This window comes from Haemorhous mexicanus, chromosome 2 (assembly GCF_027477595.1).
Source record: "Haemorhous mexicanus isolate bHaeMex1 chromosome 2, bHaeMex1.pri, whole genome shotgun sequence".
NCBI lineage: Eukaryota > Metazoa > Chordata > Aves > Passeriformes > Fringillidae > Haemorhous > Haemorhous mexicanus.
The window spans coordinates 120,168,431-120,187,414 of NC_082342.1; the positions used below are offsets into that span (position 1 = coordinate 120,168,431).

Sequence of the window (18,984 nt, forward strand, 5' to 3'; positions counted from 1 at the left end):
CATCAGCCTCATTCCATGGTTATGAAATGGGAAGATGCCATCAGCTCACATCTCAGGCAGCAGAGCCAGAGCTCAGTGTTCCAACTCACTTTATCAGTTTTCTGACCAATCACACCAAGCCAAAGCTCACTGACAGTGGTTCCATCCAAGCACTGTCAGCACACGCCCTTTGGTTAAACAATGCTGGCTTATTTCAAACACAACACCTGCTGGTGAGCCTTCAACACAATGCACAGAGCTCCAGTATTCAGCTAAAACTTCAGATATCTCGCTAGATAAACTTTTCTATATCTTAGGGAGTTATTCTGGCCAAGCCTTAATACACAGACCATTGTTCTAGTTGTCCTTGCTTTTCTACTTTTTACATCATTTTCCTCCTGACCAATCTCATGGCTACTGTGTCACAGACATATTTTCTGAAAAATCCTTTCCTTAGGATTTCTCTCCTGAGAAGCTGAGAGGCCTCAGAAATGAAATGTAACCTATAATTATCTGCTGCTGTGGAATGCAACAGGTGCATCTGTGATTGGTGGCTTGGGGTTGTTTTTAATTAATGGCCAATCACAGTCCAGCTGTCTCAGACTCTCTGGTCAGTCACAAGATTTTATTATCATTCCTTTCCTTTCAAGCCTTCTGATGAAATCCTTTCTTCTATTCTTTTAGTATAGTTTTATTATATAATTTTCTTTTAATATAATATATATCATAAAATAATAAATCAGCCTTCTGAAACATGGAGTCAAGGCTCTCATCTCCTCCCTCGTCCTGGGACCCCTGTGAACACCACCACACTACTGCTTAGCTCTAACCTCAGCTCTGCTGTCTCTGAGGCTGCCTTTTGCAGCTTTCCCCAACCCTCTGATTTTATGGATTCCTGTGGTGGTGTTCACAGGGGTCCCAGGATGAGGGAAGAGATGAGAGCCTTGACTCCATGTTTCAGAAGGCTGATTTATTATTTTATGATATATATTATATTAAAAGAAAATTAAATATTAAAACTATACTAAAGAATAGAAGAAAGGATTTCATCAGAAGGCTAGCAAGGAATAGAAAAGAAAGGAATGATAACAAAAGCTCGTGACTCTCAGAGAGTCCGAGACAGCTGGACTGTGATTGGCCACTAATTAAAAACAACCACATGAGACCAATCACAGATGCACCTGTTGCATTGCACAGCAGCAGATAATTATTGGTTACATTTCATTTCTGAGGCCTCTAGTGGTATTCACATGCCCTCTGAACAGAGAGGAGCTGTGAGACAAGCAGAGAAGAAAGAAAACACAGTTCTTATCTCGCTGTGCCTGTGTTGTGCTAAAGCAGAATGCAATTTGGAGATTGTTTACCCAGAGTGAAGTTGTTTTGTTCCCTTGGCCTGTCAGGGCCAAGAAGGGTGTGTGTGAAACTGTCACGGGACAGTCCCGAGAGAATCAGAGATGAGTGCAGTGCTGTGCCCCTGTGAGCAAGAGTGAGTGCCTGGCAGATTCAGTTAGATGGAATGTACATAGTACAGTGTAATAAAGGAATTCATGAACCTTCTGATGATGGAGTCAGGTGCATCGTTCTCTCTCCCCTTCATCAGAGTCGCCGTTGATTTACAATCCCCTCTCAGCTTCTCAGGAGAAAAATCCTAGCCAAAGGATCTTCCATAAAACACGTCTGTGACAGATTCCCAGGACAGAACCCCCCAGCCCCACCCTGCACCCCCGGGCGGGCCAGGTGCTGACAGGTTCTGTGTTCCAGCAGGCAGCAGGTGCGGCTGCGCAGCGAGGACGGCCCCGTGGCCTGGATCGTGGGCATCGATGACTACGGATACCTCCAGGTGCACCAGGAGGGCGAGGGCGTGGAGTCCGTGCACCCTGATGGCAACTCCTTCGACATGCTGAGGAACCTCATCGTCCCCAAGCACTGACAGGAGCTCCCTGGGACTGGTGCCTCAGCCTCAGCCTGTGAAGGGTAAAGGAAAGTTTGATTTTCCCTTCTGATTTTCTGCTTTGTGTTTGCCGTGGGTAACGCCAGCAGCTGAGAAGAGGTGGTGGTCTCACAGCTGGAGGCCTTTGTTCTTTTCATTAACTCTAAAATACACCTCTGTTGCCATTCTTTGTAAGGATCTGCTCTTTGCAAGGAGTATTTGTGGTGAGCAGAACTTTCTCCTCTTTTACACCCCGTACTGGAGAGACTGAAGTGGCTCAGCATTTCCTTTTTTTTTAGTTTCTGTGTGATTTAGCACAGTGCAGGACAATATTTACTTTTTTACTTTTTTTTTTTTTAACTAAATCCTGTTTTTCTATGTTGTCTGCACTAAAACCAGCTGGAACACATCACATATTCCTGAATTGCTGGGATCACCACTGTGCTTAATTCCAGGTCTGAGTGAAGATCCTGATTTGGTTCTTCTCTGTGTAGACCTCTACAATAATTTACCAACCTGTGCTTTGATCTCAGGTCTGCAACTCCTAATGGCTGCCTTGAGTTTTTGGGAGAGTATTCCATCAGCCCTTAGGAGCTGTGCTTGGTTATCCAAGTGGTTTGCACTCTGCTCTCCTCAGTCACTTGGATCTGAGTAAATCATCTCACCTGTCCTTTAAATCGTGGTTTTCCAAGGGGTTTCAGGAAGAAAAACCCACTGGAGCAGTGTCACACCCAGGTTTTTGTAGAATCCCATCTCAGGGGATGGAACCTGTAATTAATTTAGAATTTAGTGGTAATTTTATCATTATCTCAATGAAGTGAATAAATAAAGGAAATAAATCAAATTCCCTTCTGCAAACAACTGTTCCGGTGAGAAAGAGAAATCACACCATTCCCCCATGCCCAAAATCTCTTCCACAGCCCTTTTGTCACCCCTTTCCCCAGGCCAGTGCCTGGTTTTGCTGCTAAGCACTAAAACCAAGAGCTTTAGCACCTGCTGACCTGGAAGCAGCTCATTTTTGGGGCTGCCTGCACATTTCCAGGTGGGGGGAGCAGCCCGGGAATTCTCCTGGAGCAGCCACGTGGGAGCTTGGTGGGGTTTCCTCCCAAGGAGACTTGGCCAGCACAGCTCCCCAAGCAATTCTGGGCCAGCCAGGCTTGTCCCAGGTGTGATGTGGCCACCTTCATTTCCTTTTCTCGTGGTGGATCAGCCAGATTGGTTTCCAGAAAGGAAACTACTGTCTTCTAGCCAGAACTGGGTTTTTAGGGTAAAGTTCACCTCATAAACAATCCAAACATTTTAGATCATTTCAGCTCCAAAGCCAAGAAGTCTTAAAACAAGGAAACTCGTCTCTAATGGTAATTTTGACCAATCCTCACATATTAGGGTTTAGGTGGCTTGGCAGCAAGAGTAGAAATTAAATTGTCCCTGGTAAATTTAGGATTTTATGCTTCATCTCACAGAAGATTTGTCCTGATTGTCCAAACCCTGCTGGGTTTTTTTTATTTCCCCCTTGATCCAAATCACATGAGGCTGCACACCAGCATCTCCTAGAACTGCACACACACAGCTCTTAATTGCCATAATTAAAACGAGGCACCAAGTTTGGCTTTTCCCCAGCAGATGCTTTCAAAACTGCTTTGGGCTGAGAAGGTTTGGCAGCTGCCTTTGATATCAGAATTCAATATTAATGCATGTTGTAATCAACTGAGGCTCCAGTCTGGCTTAATAAAGCTTCAATAAAAAGAAGAAACCGTGTATTTATATATAGATTATAAAAAATGGGTGTGCACATGCACACTCACATCTTCCTGCTGCATCCTCAGTTATTTTCTGCCTTTTCCTTCACGAGCAAACTGCAGCAAAGCAGAGCTCTGGTGCTGCTTTTCCAACCACAGAGTTTTACAAAACTTCACCTTAAGCCAGAATTTGTAGCTCAGACTGTCTCAGCTTTAGGATTTGCCTGTAGGGATTGCCTTTAGGATTTGCCTTTGGGGTTTGTTCATGTTCCACACAGACTGGGAAGTGCCTCAGGCTGGAGCTTGAGTGGCTTCCTTGAAAAACTTCCTTCTCCCTTCACTGGGGACAAAAAAAGATGGGGAAAAGGATAAACCATGGAATTTTGGAAGGGCAGAATGAGTTTGTGAAGCTTCAGTGGCTGAGCAGCAGCAGAGGGATTTTTTTTAGCATTTTTGAAGAGCTGCAACATTTCCTGGTTGCTGTCTGTCCTTCTGTAGCTGCTTTAGTGATGAGCTGGTTCTGTTCTCACTGGGAGTTGTCAGGTTATTCCCAAAATTTCTGCATTGGGAAGAAACTTGGAGTGGAATTTCCTTGCCACAGGGGAGAGCTGCCCAGCCCTGGGTGTGCCAGAGCACAGGGGCTGCTGTGGGAGCCCCTTGGCCTTTCCAGTGGCCTCTCCTGGTGTCTCCTGGATTATTTGAGTGAGGGATTTGCTGCTTTCCCTCGGGAAGAACCAAGGACAAGGACAATTCTCACGGGGCAGAGAGCAGCTGGATGAAGTCCTGGTGGATGAGTCCCTGGAGGAGTCCCTGACTCTCAGGTAGAGTCTGACTCTTCCTCTGCCCAAAAAGCCCCAAGATTTTTGCAGGAAAGCCCTTGTTCTCCCTGTTCTCCGGGTGTGACAGACAAATGTGGTGTGGGCTGTCCCTGGGTGTGGGGCTGGGGAGACCCAGCCAGCTCCAGGCCCAGGAATAATGCTCTGAAAATGTTTCATTTCGTTCAGCTGTCTGGATTAGTAAAACACCTCTTCCATTGTGAGGCTGAGGTCATATCTTAAACTATTTTCTTGATGAAGTGCTTTCAAAAACCCCATTTATTACCATGTCCCTATTTCTATTTTTTTTTTAATTTTTTTTTTCCCTGCTGGGCTCTGGTAGAACATTTCTCATCGTGAAAACGTTTGTGGGGGTTGTTTATTGATAGGAAAACTTCTGGGTGTGTTGGCACGTGTGTGAGTCCAGGGTGGGTCGTGCCCAGTCAGCAACAAAGCTGCTTCCAAAGGTTTGAAAAAGTAATAATGTACTTCACATTTCAGAGTCCAGGCAGCACATCCTGCTTCTAGTAAAGCTTTTATAAGACTTCAGAGCTTTTTTTTTTATTTTAATACATCCAACAAATCAAGGGCTATTACCTGGAAATAATATTAAAGCATTTAATTCTGTATGCTGCTGCTGCTTCACCGTGCAAAAATTCATTTCTTTGCTTTCTCTGATTCAGCTGCATCAGCAGCCTGAAAAAAAAAATTACTTTTTGCAGCTACAATCGAAATATCTGTCATGGGAAAGATTTGTGCTGGTTCCTGGGGGTAACTGGTTGGATAAAAAACATTTGCATGGCTAAGTGGTGGTGGGGATGCACTGCCTTGATCAGACACCAAAGAAATTAAATCTGGGCCCAGCAAAGGGCAGAGGTCAAAAAATGATGGAGAAAAAAAGAACTGCAGGGAAGAATTGTCAAGTGTTGAGTTTCTCATTAGTGATTCTGTGTTATTTGCATTTTCCAAGTGTCTTCATTTAAAATGCAACGTGGCAAAAACACAATGAATTTTAAAAACTCTCTGTGTGTTTTATAGTGCATTGATTGTCAATTATAGAAAGTGTCACAGTTGAAATAAATTTTCAAATATGCACCATTGTCCTTTGTGAAATACTTTGTTTTGTATTTTAAAAAAAAAAGAGAAATTCAACTCAGTTTTCCTTTGGCTACAGGATTTTATTAACATTTTAACAGTTTTGTTTTACATAATAAATAAGCAAAAATGCTTTACATTTTTAGGGAATACATATATAATTCTGAGCTTGAATAGGTTGGTTGGGTTGCGTGCTTCTTCACCTACACTTGCCAAATAGCTTTTATCTGCATCATATTAAAAAAAAAAAAAGCAAAATCTAACCTCAGGAAAGAACTGGAATAACAACATTTCCTCTGTGGCATTTCTGAAGTGTGACTGGAAAAAAAAAAAAAAAGAATTTATGTCCTGTCTTGAGATGTCTGGAGAAATTCTGGCAGATTTCCCATTCATTGGCACCTCCAGTGATGAATTCCCCAATTTTGCACCTGTTGTGCTGAATTTCCTGAAATTACCTTTTTCAAATCCCAGGGCACAGAGAGCTGGGGACAGACCTGGGCCTTTTTCACCTTGTTTTGTTTCCATTGCACTGCTTCCAAACCTTGGAGACCTCACTGTGGGATTGACTTTTCCAGCTTCACCTGGGCCTGGTGGAAGATTCCCTGACTGGCAGGGGGCTGGAATGAGATCTTTAAAGTCCCTCCCAACCCAAATTTTCTATGATTTTGGTAAAATATTCCCTCTTTCACTCTCTTTCTCCCATTTTCCATGGTTTTCTTGCCAGGTCTGAACCCTCCCAAGAGTTCAAATCTTGTGAAGTCTCACAACAAAGGTGTGGCTGAAATACTAAAGAGAATGAGGTTATTTTTCATAATATATTTCAATTCACATTCCCCTTCAGTGCCATCATTTTTTTTTCATTATTAAAAACATTTTTCATTATTAAAACCACTTTTCATTATTCAAACATTGCCACTGTGATGGCAGAGCACTACGATTTTGCTGAGAACATCTGTAATTTAACTGACCAAAAAATCCTGTTTTTCTCCCAGTGTAATTTACTCCCAGATGGGAACATGGAATTGCTGTTTAAATCTTGGAGAGTGGCAGGAAAGAAAAAAAAAATCCTTCCCACATTTGCTTTTGCCATCTTTTCTGCACCTTCCCCTGCATTATCAGCTGTGAGTTCTTAATTGGTTCATTATTGCCTCGCAGGGAAATTTCCTGTGCCTGGGCATCACCTCCCCTAAAACACCTGGGGGAGAGTGATGGAACACCTCCTCTGCTCAGGCTGCTGGAATAAAGCCTGGAAGTGGGAATAACAAGGTGGAAAAACATCGAGCTGAAAAATATCAGCGGTGTTTTTCTCGAGCAAAAGCCCAATTTTTGTGTTTTTATAGCGAGCAGGATTTGCAGGAACACCCAAATTCAGCAGTGCCTCTAATGAGGGAGAACGTGCAGTAGGAGAGGTTGGGCATCAGGTTTCTTTTTAATGATGCCAGCCATGCCAGTGGCTCCTCTGTGGGGCGTGGGTTTAATTTAATTGAACCCAATGAACCCATAATTATCTTTTCAGGAGTTGGGGTCGTTTGTGGGGAGCAGGGGCTGGGAGGGCTCTGAACCAACTGGGAAAGCAACTGGTGTCTCCTGCCTTGGATTTATGGGGTCAGCATGATCATAATCCACATTTCCTGATTTATGGGGTCAGCATGATCATAATCCACATTTACAGCTCCTCTGGAGCCTTGCCAGCTTCTCCAGCGTTGAACAGACTGAGGTTACACAGGGAGTGACTGTGCTGGTTTGGTTCTGTTTGGGGTTTTTTTTTGGAATCACTGATTTGGCCTTTTTTGTTCTGTTTAGCACAAAATGTATTTTTTGTGCAAATGAAAACAACAACTGAGAGTGTTCAGTTCAAGTTCATTTTCGAGTGAATATTAATTTGATAATAAAGGTTTCTCTGTGAACCTTTAATGGGAAGCAATGAAAAAAATACTGAAAACTGTTGTCCAGCCTTTGCTCTTAAACTATTTTTTGTACTCATGCCAATAAATATTCATGTACAGAAGGAAATAACTTTATTTGTGTATTTTAATGGAAAATTCCCTGCCCCTTTCGGGGGCTTGGATCTGCTGGATGAGCTTTAAGGTCCCTCCCAACCCAGACCATTCTGGGATGAATTATTGCTGCATAGAAATCATGGAGAACATGGAATTTTAAGGGCTGAGTATTGCATTAGGATTTTTCTGACAAGGTGCAATCCATGAGCAAGTGATTTTTCCATCTGACACAAACCAGGGAAGAATTTTCTTCAAAGAATTATGGGATGGTTTGGGTTGGAAGGAAGCTCAAAGCTCATCCAGGGAACCTTCCACCATCCCAGGGTGCTCAAGGTTTTTCAGCGAAGTTCTCTTTGGAGTCTGATGAGAGAAAGTTTGAAAAATTCTGAATTAAGCTTGAACTGGGGTAAGAAATGGAGCTGAGTGAGATCTAGAGCCACATTTATTGTTTAGGGAGCCTCTTGATGTTTTATCCACTCCCAATGTTTGGGGAAATGGCTGAAAACCACCGTGGGCTGAGTGCTGTCAGTGAAACTCACACAGATCCATCCTCTGCAAAGAATTAAAAATAAAGGGGTGAAAATCTCTTCCTGGCTGGCTGGGCCAAATGTGAGTGTTTCAAATGTGCTGTTTGGGATTTGTGAAGTGCTCCAGGCAGGGAATTCCAGCCCTACCTTTGTGCTGACAACGGGATTTATGCTGGAGGAAGTTCAGCGTGTTAAGAGCTGGAATTTTCAAAGCTCACAATTCTACTGGTAAGTTCAAAATAAGGCAGAAATGTTCATTATTCTCTTGACTATAAAGAAAACATTTCTGGTGCTGTTATTAAGATGTATTTGTGACTGGCTGGGTTGAAAATCTGCACAGGCTTCCCCCAGAATACTCAGGGCAACACAGGATTTAGGAGTTTCCTTTTCTTGTTTGTGGGGAATTAGTTCCTGCCCCATAATTTGTCCCAATTTGCCATGACAAGACCTGTAACCCTGTAATTCCTATCTTTGTACCTATTAATTTGTCATATTGTCCCTTGTCAAGATAAATGGTGGTGGCAACAATCTCAGAGCACTGAAATCTGTGTTAAATAAATCAAATGTGGGGTTGATTTATTTCGTTTTAAAACTTTTTGGTAATTAATAAATAAGCTTTTTTTCCCCTGTTTGGGTAGGACAGCTGTGTTGTGGTTGTTCAAAATCACCACTCTCTCAACAAAGTCCATGTGTCAGGGGGTTGGGTGGAGAGTTGGTGCGAGGTTTCACACAATTTGTCAAAAAAACCCTAAACTAGAATGCATATTTTATGATAATGATTAAAAAAAAAAAATCTTGAGTTTATTTTAAGGAGGGGTCAAGGAAAAAAAAAAAAGTTCTTCATATAAACCTCTGCATATAACAGCTCTCGTTTCCTTCTGCTGCACACTATAAAATAACAAAAATAAGATCTGGAACTTGGCTTCTCCCTGGCACCAGAGCTGTGTCTGGGACACGGAAGCACGGCAGGGGATGGAGGGGATTTTCCTGGGACTCCTGGAACTCACTGCTTTGTCCCTCACTGCCCTCCAGCTTTGCTCAGGAAATGTCACTGTGTTTCCTCATGCTTTTTTTTTTTTTCTTTTCTTTTTTTTTCAGCAAACCATTACAGTTTGGCTTCTTAATGAAACACAGAACCCTCCCGTGCTGCCGTCACCTGCCGTTGGCAATGATGACAGAGGTCCCAATGTAGTGGGGGAGTGCAGATTCCTTGTGGGTTTCTGGAGAAGAAGCCGAGGAGGGGCTTTGGTTTTTGTAGAGGAACGCGTTGACTTCCTCAGAGCTGTAGGAATAATTTTCCCCCGCGTGTCCCGTGGCCGTGCAGGGGGAGGTCTGGAAGGCTCCATGCTTGGCCAGCACGTGGTGGTAGTTGAGGAGCACGAAGGGGACCTGGCCCGAGGGCCTCACCTCCATCAGCCGCTCGCCCTCGGCCTCGTGGTCCAGCTTGGTGCTCATCCTCTCGTCCAGCTCCTCCAGGCTGCCTGGGTGGTGGCTGATGTGCCCAAATTTGGGCTCTTTGACACAAATCCTCCTGCTCTGCTCGTAGACCGAGGGCACGGGCAGCAGGTGGCTCAGCTGTCCCACGGGCTTGGCCTGGCAGCACTCGGATTTGGGCAGCAGGGAGCTGGGGAAGGAGCCCTCGTTGATGGCTGTTTTTTCTGGCAGGTCTCTGGTGAAAGCCAGCTTGTTCTCCTCTTTGATGAGGTGGGCGTGGGGCTGGATCCTGGGCTCTGCTTTGTTGTGTTTCATGAGGGAAGAGTCGTAGAGCTCCTCTTTGTAGCGGCCTGGCACGGGCGCCGTGCAGCTCGGGAAGGGCTCGGGCAGAGCGTCCTGGTTGTACCTCCTGTTGGACAGTGGCACTGCCAGGGGAAGGAAAACGCCTTCATTACTGACAACGAGCCTTTGCAGTAATTACACCTCACTGGCATGAGCTTATCTGAACTTATCACAGTTCAATTAAACCAAAGAAATGTTGGGAGCTACAACCTGGAACCAAAAACTTTCCCCCGAAGCGAGCTCCTCTCAGAGATTTATCTAAAAGCTGGATAACGTAGGTACCTATCAGTGATTCCATGATTAAAACAGTGGAATTGTTTTAATCATGGAATAATAACCAGAAATAAACAGAATTTATTCTCCCTGTCATTGTGGGAATGCGTTGGACACTCCTTGCAAGAAGAACATCCAGCTCAGAGGGTGGACTCAGTGATCTCAAGGGTCTTCTCATTCTGCAGAATTCTGTTGATTCTGGTTATTTTGTTAATTCATGATATTTATTTGGGGTACACTTAATATCTGGATCAGATATTAGAAGGTGACATGTCATTATCTAATTAATAAAATCTCCTTGTGATACCCAGAGTGGGTCACATTAAAGGCTTTGCTTTTCCTCTTTGGAAAGCTGACATCAGATATTAAAAACACCTCTGGAAAAGCAACACAAACACCTCTGCAGCCATGCTGGATCTCTGCTTTTAAGACATTCCCATGTAATAAAGGTAGATAATGATAAAAATGAGGGTGATAACATTGAATGGGGGAGAAAAAATTGGGTATTTTTAGAGAATTAGAAGCCAGATACTTCGTTTTTTCAACAGTGTGAGTCTAGGATGTCTAATCCAGCTTTTCCTCTAAAATATATTGAGCAGTCTTTTTTCTCCTCAGTTTCTGCATGGCAACTGACCTCTTGAAGCAATTTGAGTTATTTTTACCATTTTCTGCTTGCCTTATGAAGCTTTTCCTTTCTGTACACCCTTATCTACAAGCAGTGAGAGAAAAGGCCCCTGGTTTTCTCCTGTACCATATGAGTAATAATTTCTTTTTTTTGCACTCTCCTATGAACAGTTTGTGAGTTAAACAGCTCCTCCAAGGCACATTTGAAAGTTTTATGTGAAAGGAAAAATGACACACTGAGCAAATTTCTCATGTTAGACCCAAACTCTTGTTTTGTGTGAGGTTCACTGGAAGCCCTGGACACTTAAGTGCCTTTTTTAAAACGGATTTTCTGTTTTTCTAACAATTTTATTCAACATCTTAAAACTTTTGGAGTTCCCCTCTATTGGTTGCTGATGTAACTGTGCCCATTAATAATTAAATATTCCCTGGGCTGTAATAGACTGGCAAAGCCTTCATGGATAACAGAGGAAGCAGAAATAGCTCAATTGTACCTTTTTTTTTTTTTTTTTATATGCAGAGCTCCATTAATTTCAGAGGGAGTTGCACTATGTAATTAACACCAGAATTTAAACAGGAATCTGGTTCCAATTTCTTCTTCACCCTCCTAGAAACAATAACCTTTCAAGTTATTCTTTCCCTTTTCCGTGTATACATTTTGTCACAAGAAGGAGAAGCTGAAGGAAGCTGAGTTCTCACCAGCTGGTGAAAAATGGCCCTTTCAGATCACAAATCCAACCAGGGTTCAGCCACGTGCACTGCTCTGACCTGAACTCCACATTTGGTGTTTTCATTGTGAAATAAATAAAGATGCTGAGAGCTATTGACAATAATATGGTTTAATGGTCAAGTGTTCTGGGTTTAAGGTGTCCACAAGAGGGATGGATTTGTCCTCCTGCAGTTTGGAATATTTTCACTTTGTGGCTCTTCTTTAATCTCTGAACAAAATATTGTCCTTCTCCATTTCTAGAGCCCAAGAGAACTTGGAATAAGCTGAGGCATCACAGCCACCAGCTGGCCTCTGCCTTGTCACCTTTAATTTTGTCATCTCCAATCCTGCTGGGTTCAGGATGAACCATCAGGTTGTAAATCCCAGAATCCCAGAAGGTTTGGGCTGGAAGGGACCTCAAAGCCCATCCAGGGCCACCCCTGCCATGGCAGGGACACCTCCCACTGTCCCAGTGTCCAGCCTGGCCTTGGGCACTGCCAGGGCTCCAGGGGCAGCCACAGCTTCACCTGTGCCAGGGTCTCACCACCCTCTGAGCAAAACATTTCCCAGTCTCTGATCTGACCCTGCCCTGGGGCAGTTTAAAACCATTTTCCTTTGTCCTGTCACTTTCTGCCCCTAAAAAAGTCCCTCCCCCTCCTTTTTATCAAACAAGGCAGAGATAGAGCAGGTCTTAATACAACCCCTGGCCATGAAATGATATTTTTTTTAGATTGTCTCACTCTGTGCTTGTCCTGGTCTGAACCCTAATTTCAAGCCACCCAAGGCATGGGCTGATTGTTCTCCATCATTCTCCCTCCAAAAACAAAGGTGAGACAAAATGTCTCTTTGTCTCACGGGGAAATCCCTTTGTAAAAGGTCATTTCTTCCTTCCAGTAGGCACTGGCTAAACCTGGGCAGTTTTTTCACAGATTTTCTGTCTTTTTTCCCCTCATTTCCTGAGTTTTTGGCATGGCTGGTGGCTTCACACAGGTGGCTCAGAAGGCCCAACAGCACCACTGAGTGACCAGCAGGTCCTGTGGTGCCCACACCAGCAATTTCAAGGGAAAAAAGGAAATTCTGACTAAAAACACAGTTGCCTTCACTGAAATGATTTTTTTTATGATGACTGGGCCAGCTGGGAAAAAGTGGAAGAAGCTTCAAAACCAGATCCTGAAGCAGAAACATCTGATTTGCAGGCAGTCGTATCTGCTACGTGCTTCTTCAGAGCTTTGATGGCTTGGCACCATCATCCTCCAACCTCTGATCTCTCCAAAAGGAGCTATTTTCCGTGGAGAAAAATGTCTTTGGCCCATGGGGTTTTTGGCAGCTGCTGCCCTGGATGTGATGTGGAATGGCCCTCGCATCCAAGCCGGCTGCCAGATGTCAGGTTTGGCTTTGCCTTTGGATCGAAGATGATGATGCTAAGCAGATCCTCCCTGCTTTGAAGCTCCCTGGCTGTCAGTTCTCCAGTGAGCCACTGGAAAAAAGCAGCACTCAACAACCTAAGGGAGATCAGATGTAAAAAAAAACCCCAAAAAACAACAACAAAAAAAAAAGTGATTTCCAAAGGTTCTGAATTCAGCAAAAGTGCAACAGCACCTTTGAAACAAGGCTGGAAAATTTGGGTGGAAATCCTGCCTGTAGGGGAAGCTCTGTTTTCTTTTTTCCTTTTGCCCAGGCCTGAGTTTGACCATATTGTTTTCCTCAACACAAAGGAAACACGTAGGTATTTCCTTTAAAAATTAAAAAAAAAGTATATTTTTTAATACAACTCAAAGTGCTTTTGCAGAGAATTCATTGCAGCAAGCCAATTTTCATCCAAGCCCCAATAAATATCCATAATAAATATCCATCAAAATGCATCAAATTCTCAAAAAAGAACCCAAATCTCCCAACTCCAGCAGCAAAACCTTCAGTGGAAGCAGAACCAGAAATAAGAGCTGCTGGTACTGCAGCTCCATTTTCCTCCTGGTGGGGAAATGGTGATGTGGGATGAGATTGAAAAATAGCAGCAGTTCCTTGCAGTAAAAAATCCCTTTTTAATTGGGATTTGGGGGTTTTTTTACCCTATTCCTGCAGATTTACTGGGGATACACAGGATTTACTTAAGTTTTTATCCTTATCCTCAAAATATGTAGGTTTTTGGGGGGGTTCTGGGGTTTTTTGGGGTTTTGGGTTTTTTTTGTTTGTTTGTTTGGGAGTTTTTGTCCTTTTTTGCGTTATTTTTTTGTTTGTTTTTTTGTGGTTTTTTGTTTTGTTTTGTGTGGTTTGGGGGGGGGGTTGTTTTTTTGGGGGGGGGGTGGGGTTTTTGTGTTTATTTTGGATTTCTTTTTTTTCTTTTTTCCCCACAGCCTCTTCAAGAAGGACAAAACCATTTCCTATTTTTGGTCTAAAACTCCTCCTTTTCCCCCACAGTCCACAGGAGCAACCAAAGGAAGCAGCAAATTAGAGGAGCACAACCTAAGGAAAAGGATTTAACCTGCTCTGGGCTGTGGGAAGAGCTTCCCTCTTGCTCACTTTCAGCCTAACCACAGAAAAGTGAAATAAAATGCTGCTGGCAGTGAGGTGAGGTCAAACCATCCTGTGAAGGACTAAACCCCAGGCAGAAATTATTTGTTCTTCTGTGGGGAGCACATTTGTGGTCTGATTCCATCTTCTGTCTGATGCAACAAGCTCAGCTTTGAACATCTTTGTATTTTAATATATTTATATTTTAATATTCCCTTTGGATCTTGGATATCTACACCCATAAGTGAATAAATTCTTGATTCTGGTACCCAAGAGCCTACCTGAAATGGTACCCTGAAGACTACCTAATTTTTTTATTTTAAATTTATTTACATTTAAAAAAAAAAATATTTAAAATATTTTTTATTTATTTGTTTATTTTAAATTTCCACTTCTGCTTCCTCCATTCCAAGAAAGGAGGGTTTCCATCAGAGTGCACAGCAGTACCTCAGTCCTCATCAGTGATTTTTAATTAATGAAAATTATGAATGCAGAGAAATTTGGATGGGATCCAAGGATTGGCTCTGGATTGGAAAGTGATAAAGTGGAATTCTGCTGAAAGGAGTTTAATGAAGGATTTCCTGGGAGTTCTGCAGCAGCTGAGCTGAATTCTGCACTTGTTGATGTTCTCTGACACTTTCAGATGCACCTTAAATCTCAAAAGAACTCCTATTTTTAATAAGATTGTATAAACTCAGATGTGGTGGGGGTTTTTTTGGTTTTTTGGTTTTTTTTGCATATTTTTGTGACAGGTTTTTGTCTAATTCTCACAGTTACTGAAAGGAAAGCAGGGAACAGGGAGGAAATCCAGGCCAGCCAAGGCTGTTCTTGCTAAAATCAGCAGCAACCTGAAATCTCAGCAGAATTTCCAAGGCTTGCTCATGAAAACAGTTAAATTCAGAGTCATGTTTGGCTCGAAGGGGAAGCTGGGTCAGGGGAGTAATTAATGCTATTAATTGAGTTAAAGATACTTGACACCTTCCCAAAATAGCCCGAATTGCCAGAGTCTGGTTTGTCCAAATATTTTTGTTGCTTTAGCAGATTAACATTGTTCCTTGCCCCTCACACCTTGATTCAGTTTCACTTTGGAGCTGGGGCAGCTGAGATCAGGAGTGTTTGAAATGAGAGAGAAATCTCTGCCAAAACCACCTCAAGAAACCCTGTTCTGGTTGAACACAGTGCAAATAAACAAGTTGGACAAGGTGATCCCAAGAAATCCCTTCCAACCCTAATGATTCCATGTTTCTGTGCTTAGAGGGCATTTTGAGCATCTTTCCATTTGGTTGTGTTATAATTTTTCAAGGTTATTTCTTACAGAGAAGTCTTATAGAGTTCAGTTATTTCTTACAGAGAAGTCAATGCCTTTCCTCAAAGAATCTCTATCCCTGACCATCTGCACAGTGAAATAATGCAGGTGGTGGGAGACATTTTCAAATTCAGAATTATTATAAAAAGTAAAGCAGAATTATCACTCTGTAAGGTAATTCAGAGTGGCTTTGTGCTGAGAAAGGAAAATCTTCAATTTTTATGGGAATAGATGGTGTTTATTTTAATTTCTGTGTTAAAATTATCAAAAATTACTTGGAGGTCAAGTTTCAACCTGACTTCAGCCGTGATTTACCTGAGAAATTCCACTTTAATAACTCTGAGAGTGCAAAACATGAGGGTAAACTGTGCCAGAACTGAAGGAAGAGGTATCACTGAGCTGCTCTAAAAGTGAATTTTGTGAGAGCATTTTGTCAACTGAAGCTTTGATAATATTCCCAGGCCAGTGCTGATGGAAATGGGAAGAAGGAACATGGGAATACCATAAATGGTTGTTCCACTTCACTGCCTCTGATCTTCTGTGTTTCCTAAACTGATGCTTTAGGATTTCAGCTTTTCTATTTTTCCAATCCTGTACTGCCTTAGTGCATAACTCTAAACTCCTTATAAAGTGTTACTTATTGTCTCCACATTTTGGTGAGACAAAACAATGCCCCTGGGCCTGAGATCCAAGGACACCCTACAGCCTCAGGCCCTGAAAATGCAAACAAAAGTGAATTGGGAGGGAGCAAACTGGGGATAAATGACTTCATTACCTGAGGCTGTCAGTGGAGGATTAACCCCTGATATGTGAATGGACCAAGGTGATAATTGTGTGAAACACTGGTGAGCATTGTCCAGCTTGGGTGAGGCCTCTGGGAGGCTGCTGAGTGCCCAAGGTGTGTCTGTGGAGGCCTTTCATAAATACCTGCTCTTATTCCCTTAGTCTTGTCTAGCCTCTGTTCTAGGGAGCCACTCAGAGAATCCCAGAACCCCTGGGTTGGAAGAGACCTCCAAGCCCATCGGGTCCAGCCCAGCCCCAACAGCCCAACTGAGCCCTGGCACCCAGTGCCACCTCCAGGCTTTGTCAAACACACCCAGGGATGGGGACTCCACCACCTCCCCGGGCAGCCAGGCCAGAACTTTCTCCCCCTTGCTGGAAAAACCTTTTCCCTGCTCTCCAACCTGTATTTCCCTGGGTGCAGCTCCAGGCTGTGTGCTCTGGCTGTGTCAGTGCTGCTGGAGACAGAGCCCAGCCCCAGGTGAGCACAGGCACCTTTCAGGAGCTGTGAGAGTGATGGGGGCACCCCTGGGTCTCCTTTTCTCCAGGCTGAGCACCCCCAGCTCCCTCAGGGCTCCCTCTCAGGGTTTGTGTTCCCAGCCCCTCTCCAGCCTCGTTGCCTCCTCTGGATGCATTCAAGTATCTCAAGGTCCTTCCCAAACTGAGGGAGGCATCCAAGGCATCAAAACCATTTTTCAAACCGCGAACACAAATCCTCCCCGTCCACCGCGCGGCCGAGGTTTCTCTCCTGGCTCAGAGCAACACCCACCTTCATAGCTCTGTGCAAGGTTGTGCCTGATGATGTTCACTGGCTGCTCAGGAAGGCTTTTGGAGGGTGACTGGCCGCTGGGAACCAGGGAGTTGGCATAGTGCCACTGGCACTCGCCGTTGGTCTGCAGCGCGCCCAGGAAGAACCGTGCCACCTCGCAGGGCGCCCCTTGGGCCTGCCCGAATTTTGCAGGCAGCATTTGCTTCTTGCCACTGAAGACGTGGGAATCCACAGGGAAGTGTCCATAGTGGTAGGAGAAGGGCAGGCTGTAGGGAGGGGCGTACAGGAGCTCGCTGCTCTCTGAATGGAAGTTCTGTTCCTGGAGGGCGGCGGCGCTGGCGGCGGGGCTGGAGCGCCAGCTCCCCACCTGGCTGCATTCCAGTTTGTCTGCTTGGAACGAGCTGTATTGCTGGGGGAAAGAGGGGGAAAAGAGCAGGGGAAGAGAGTTAAAGGAGGAGCTTTTGTAGGAAAGTACAGGACATGTCAGACAGGCACCCAGAGCTGGGCCTCGCTGGCTCAAGGGACGGACTGAGCGGTGCGTTTGAAGTTCCTCTCTTTGCAACTTCACCTGCACATGGATACAAAAAGCCTGCTTTGATTTGATAATGTTGGCCCTTCAGTTTTCCAGAATCACAGGATTAAGACTGGAAAAGCCCTTCCAGCTCATGGAGTCCCAGCTGTACCTGATGCCCTACTTGTCCCCAGCCCAGGGCACTCAGTGTCACCTCTAGGTGACACCTGCAGGGATGGGCACTGCAAACCTCCCTGGGCAGCTCCTCCCGAGGCCTGAGCACCCTTTCCATGCAGAAATTCCTCCTGACATCAAGAACTCCACTGTACACCAACTGTAAATGACAGATTCTACACCAGCACCAATTTTCACAGCTCAATTCCAAGTAGAGGATTTTCTTTTTGCCAAGAAAGGACATCGTGGTTGAAGTGCTTCACACACTCCATATCCACAAAGATTTTACATCATTGCCAGAGCTGCTTTGTGCTACCTGTACTTTCCACCCCAGGGGAAAAAAGTGTCTAGTTTTATCCCACTCTATGAGGAAATTCCTGGGGTGGACAGTCCTATAATCTGTTTTATAGTAAATTTAGTCCTGGATTATCTCTACACTGTCCCAAGCACTCTGTGAGAACAACTGGGAATTAAATATTGCTGGAAATTTTACCTGTGGCGGGTAAGGTGTTGTTCTGAGTTTTGCCTTCATTTTATTACTTTTGGGTTTTACTATTTTCCTTGTTTCCTGCGAGGTAGGTACTGAGTTTCTGCATGAAAACTGTGACTTGGAAATGGTAACCTGGTCCAGTGACAACTGAAGTTCCTTGTACTCAATATCTCTGCAAAAGAATGGCCCAGTAAATTAAAAACACGGGAAAATCCAAACTAACTCCTGTAAAAATGCATGTTAGTGTTCACAAGGCTTGAATTTTCACTCTTTCAAGATTTTCACAGAGTCTGGGGATGTCAGGAAGCAGGGAATCTTATGGGGTGACCTCATTCCCCTGCAAATCAATCAAAAAATTCCACTGGGAGCCACATAAACACCTTTGGATGAAGTGTCCCCTCTCTCTGAGCCTGAGCTGTGTCATCTTCCCTCATCCATCCCTGGCTCCCTGTGGTTTGGAACCATGGAAAGGCAGAGATCAATTAATCTGTCTCCTGCTCAGCCAGGAATTGGTCTCTGCCCTGAGGAAAAGAAAAGGAGTGATGTTCCTCCCCTGTCAGCAGTGTGTGCTGGTAACTGAACCACACAAGCTGCAAGGTTGGTTTCGACCAAAAAATCACAGAATACACAACTTTGGAAGAGATCTTCCAGCTCATTCAGTCCCACCATCACCCAGCACCACCAGCATCATCCCACGGGTCCCATCCAAACTCCTCCTGAATAATTCCAGAGAGAGTGACTCCAAACCTCCCCGAGCAGCTAATCCCAAGGCCTGACCACTCTTTCACAGGAAAAAACCCTTCTAATCTCCAATCTGAACCTGTCCTGACAAAATTAAGGCCATTTCCTCTCCTCCTTTCCCTTGAGACACGGCAGCAGAACCTGACCCCCCCCTCTCTGCCCCTCCTGTCAGGAGCTGTGCAGAGCAATGAGGCACCCCCTGAGCCTCCTTTGCTCCAGGCTCAGCCCCTTCCCAGCT

The 18,984-nt window shown here is 44.2% G+C and overlaps 2 protein-coding genes across 4 annotated transcripts in view; one reads left to right on the forward strand and one right to left on the reverse strand.

Annotated features, from left to right (window-relative positions):
* Nucleotides 1-5,558, forward strand: part of HLCS (holocarboxylase synthetase) — a 142,841-nt gene extending 137,283 nt beyond the window's left edge. For all 3 annotated transcript variants that reach the window (XM_059840142.1, XM_059840143.1, XM_059840144.1), the window contains one exon: nucleotides 1,741-5,558. In XM_059840142.1, coding sequence (XP_059696125.1) covers nucleotides 1,741-1,909 — 169 coding nt within the window. In that variant the 3' untranslated portion in view covers nucleotides 1,910-5,558. The remainder of the gene's footprint in view (nucleotides 1-1,740) is intronic.
* Nucleotides 5,559-5,620: 62 nt separating this feature from the next.
* SIM2 (SIM bHLH transcription factor 2) overlaps nucleotides 5,621-18,984 on the reverse strand; it is a 69,499-nt gene continuing 56,135 nt past the window's right edge. The window contains exons 9-11 of the mRNA XM_059840146.1: nucleotides 18,009-18,177; nucleotides 16,831-17,239; nucleotides 5,621-9,944 (exon numbers count right to left, since the gene is read on the reverse strand). Coding sequence (XP_059696129.1) covers nucleotides 9,238-9,944; nucleotides 16,831-17,239; nucleotides 18,009-18,177 — 1,285 coding nt within the window. The 3' untranslated portion in view covers nucleotides 5,621-9,237. The remainder of the gene's footprint in view (nucleotides 9,945-16,830; nucleotides 17,240-18,008; nucleotides 18,178-18,984) is intronic.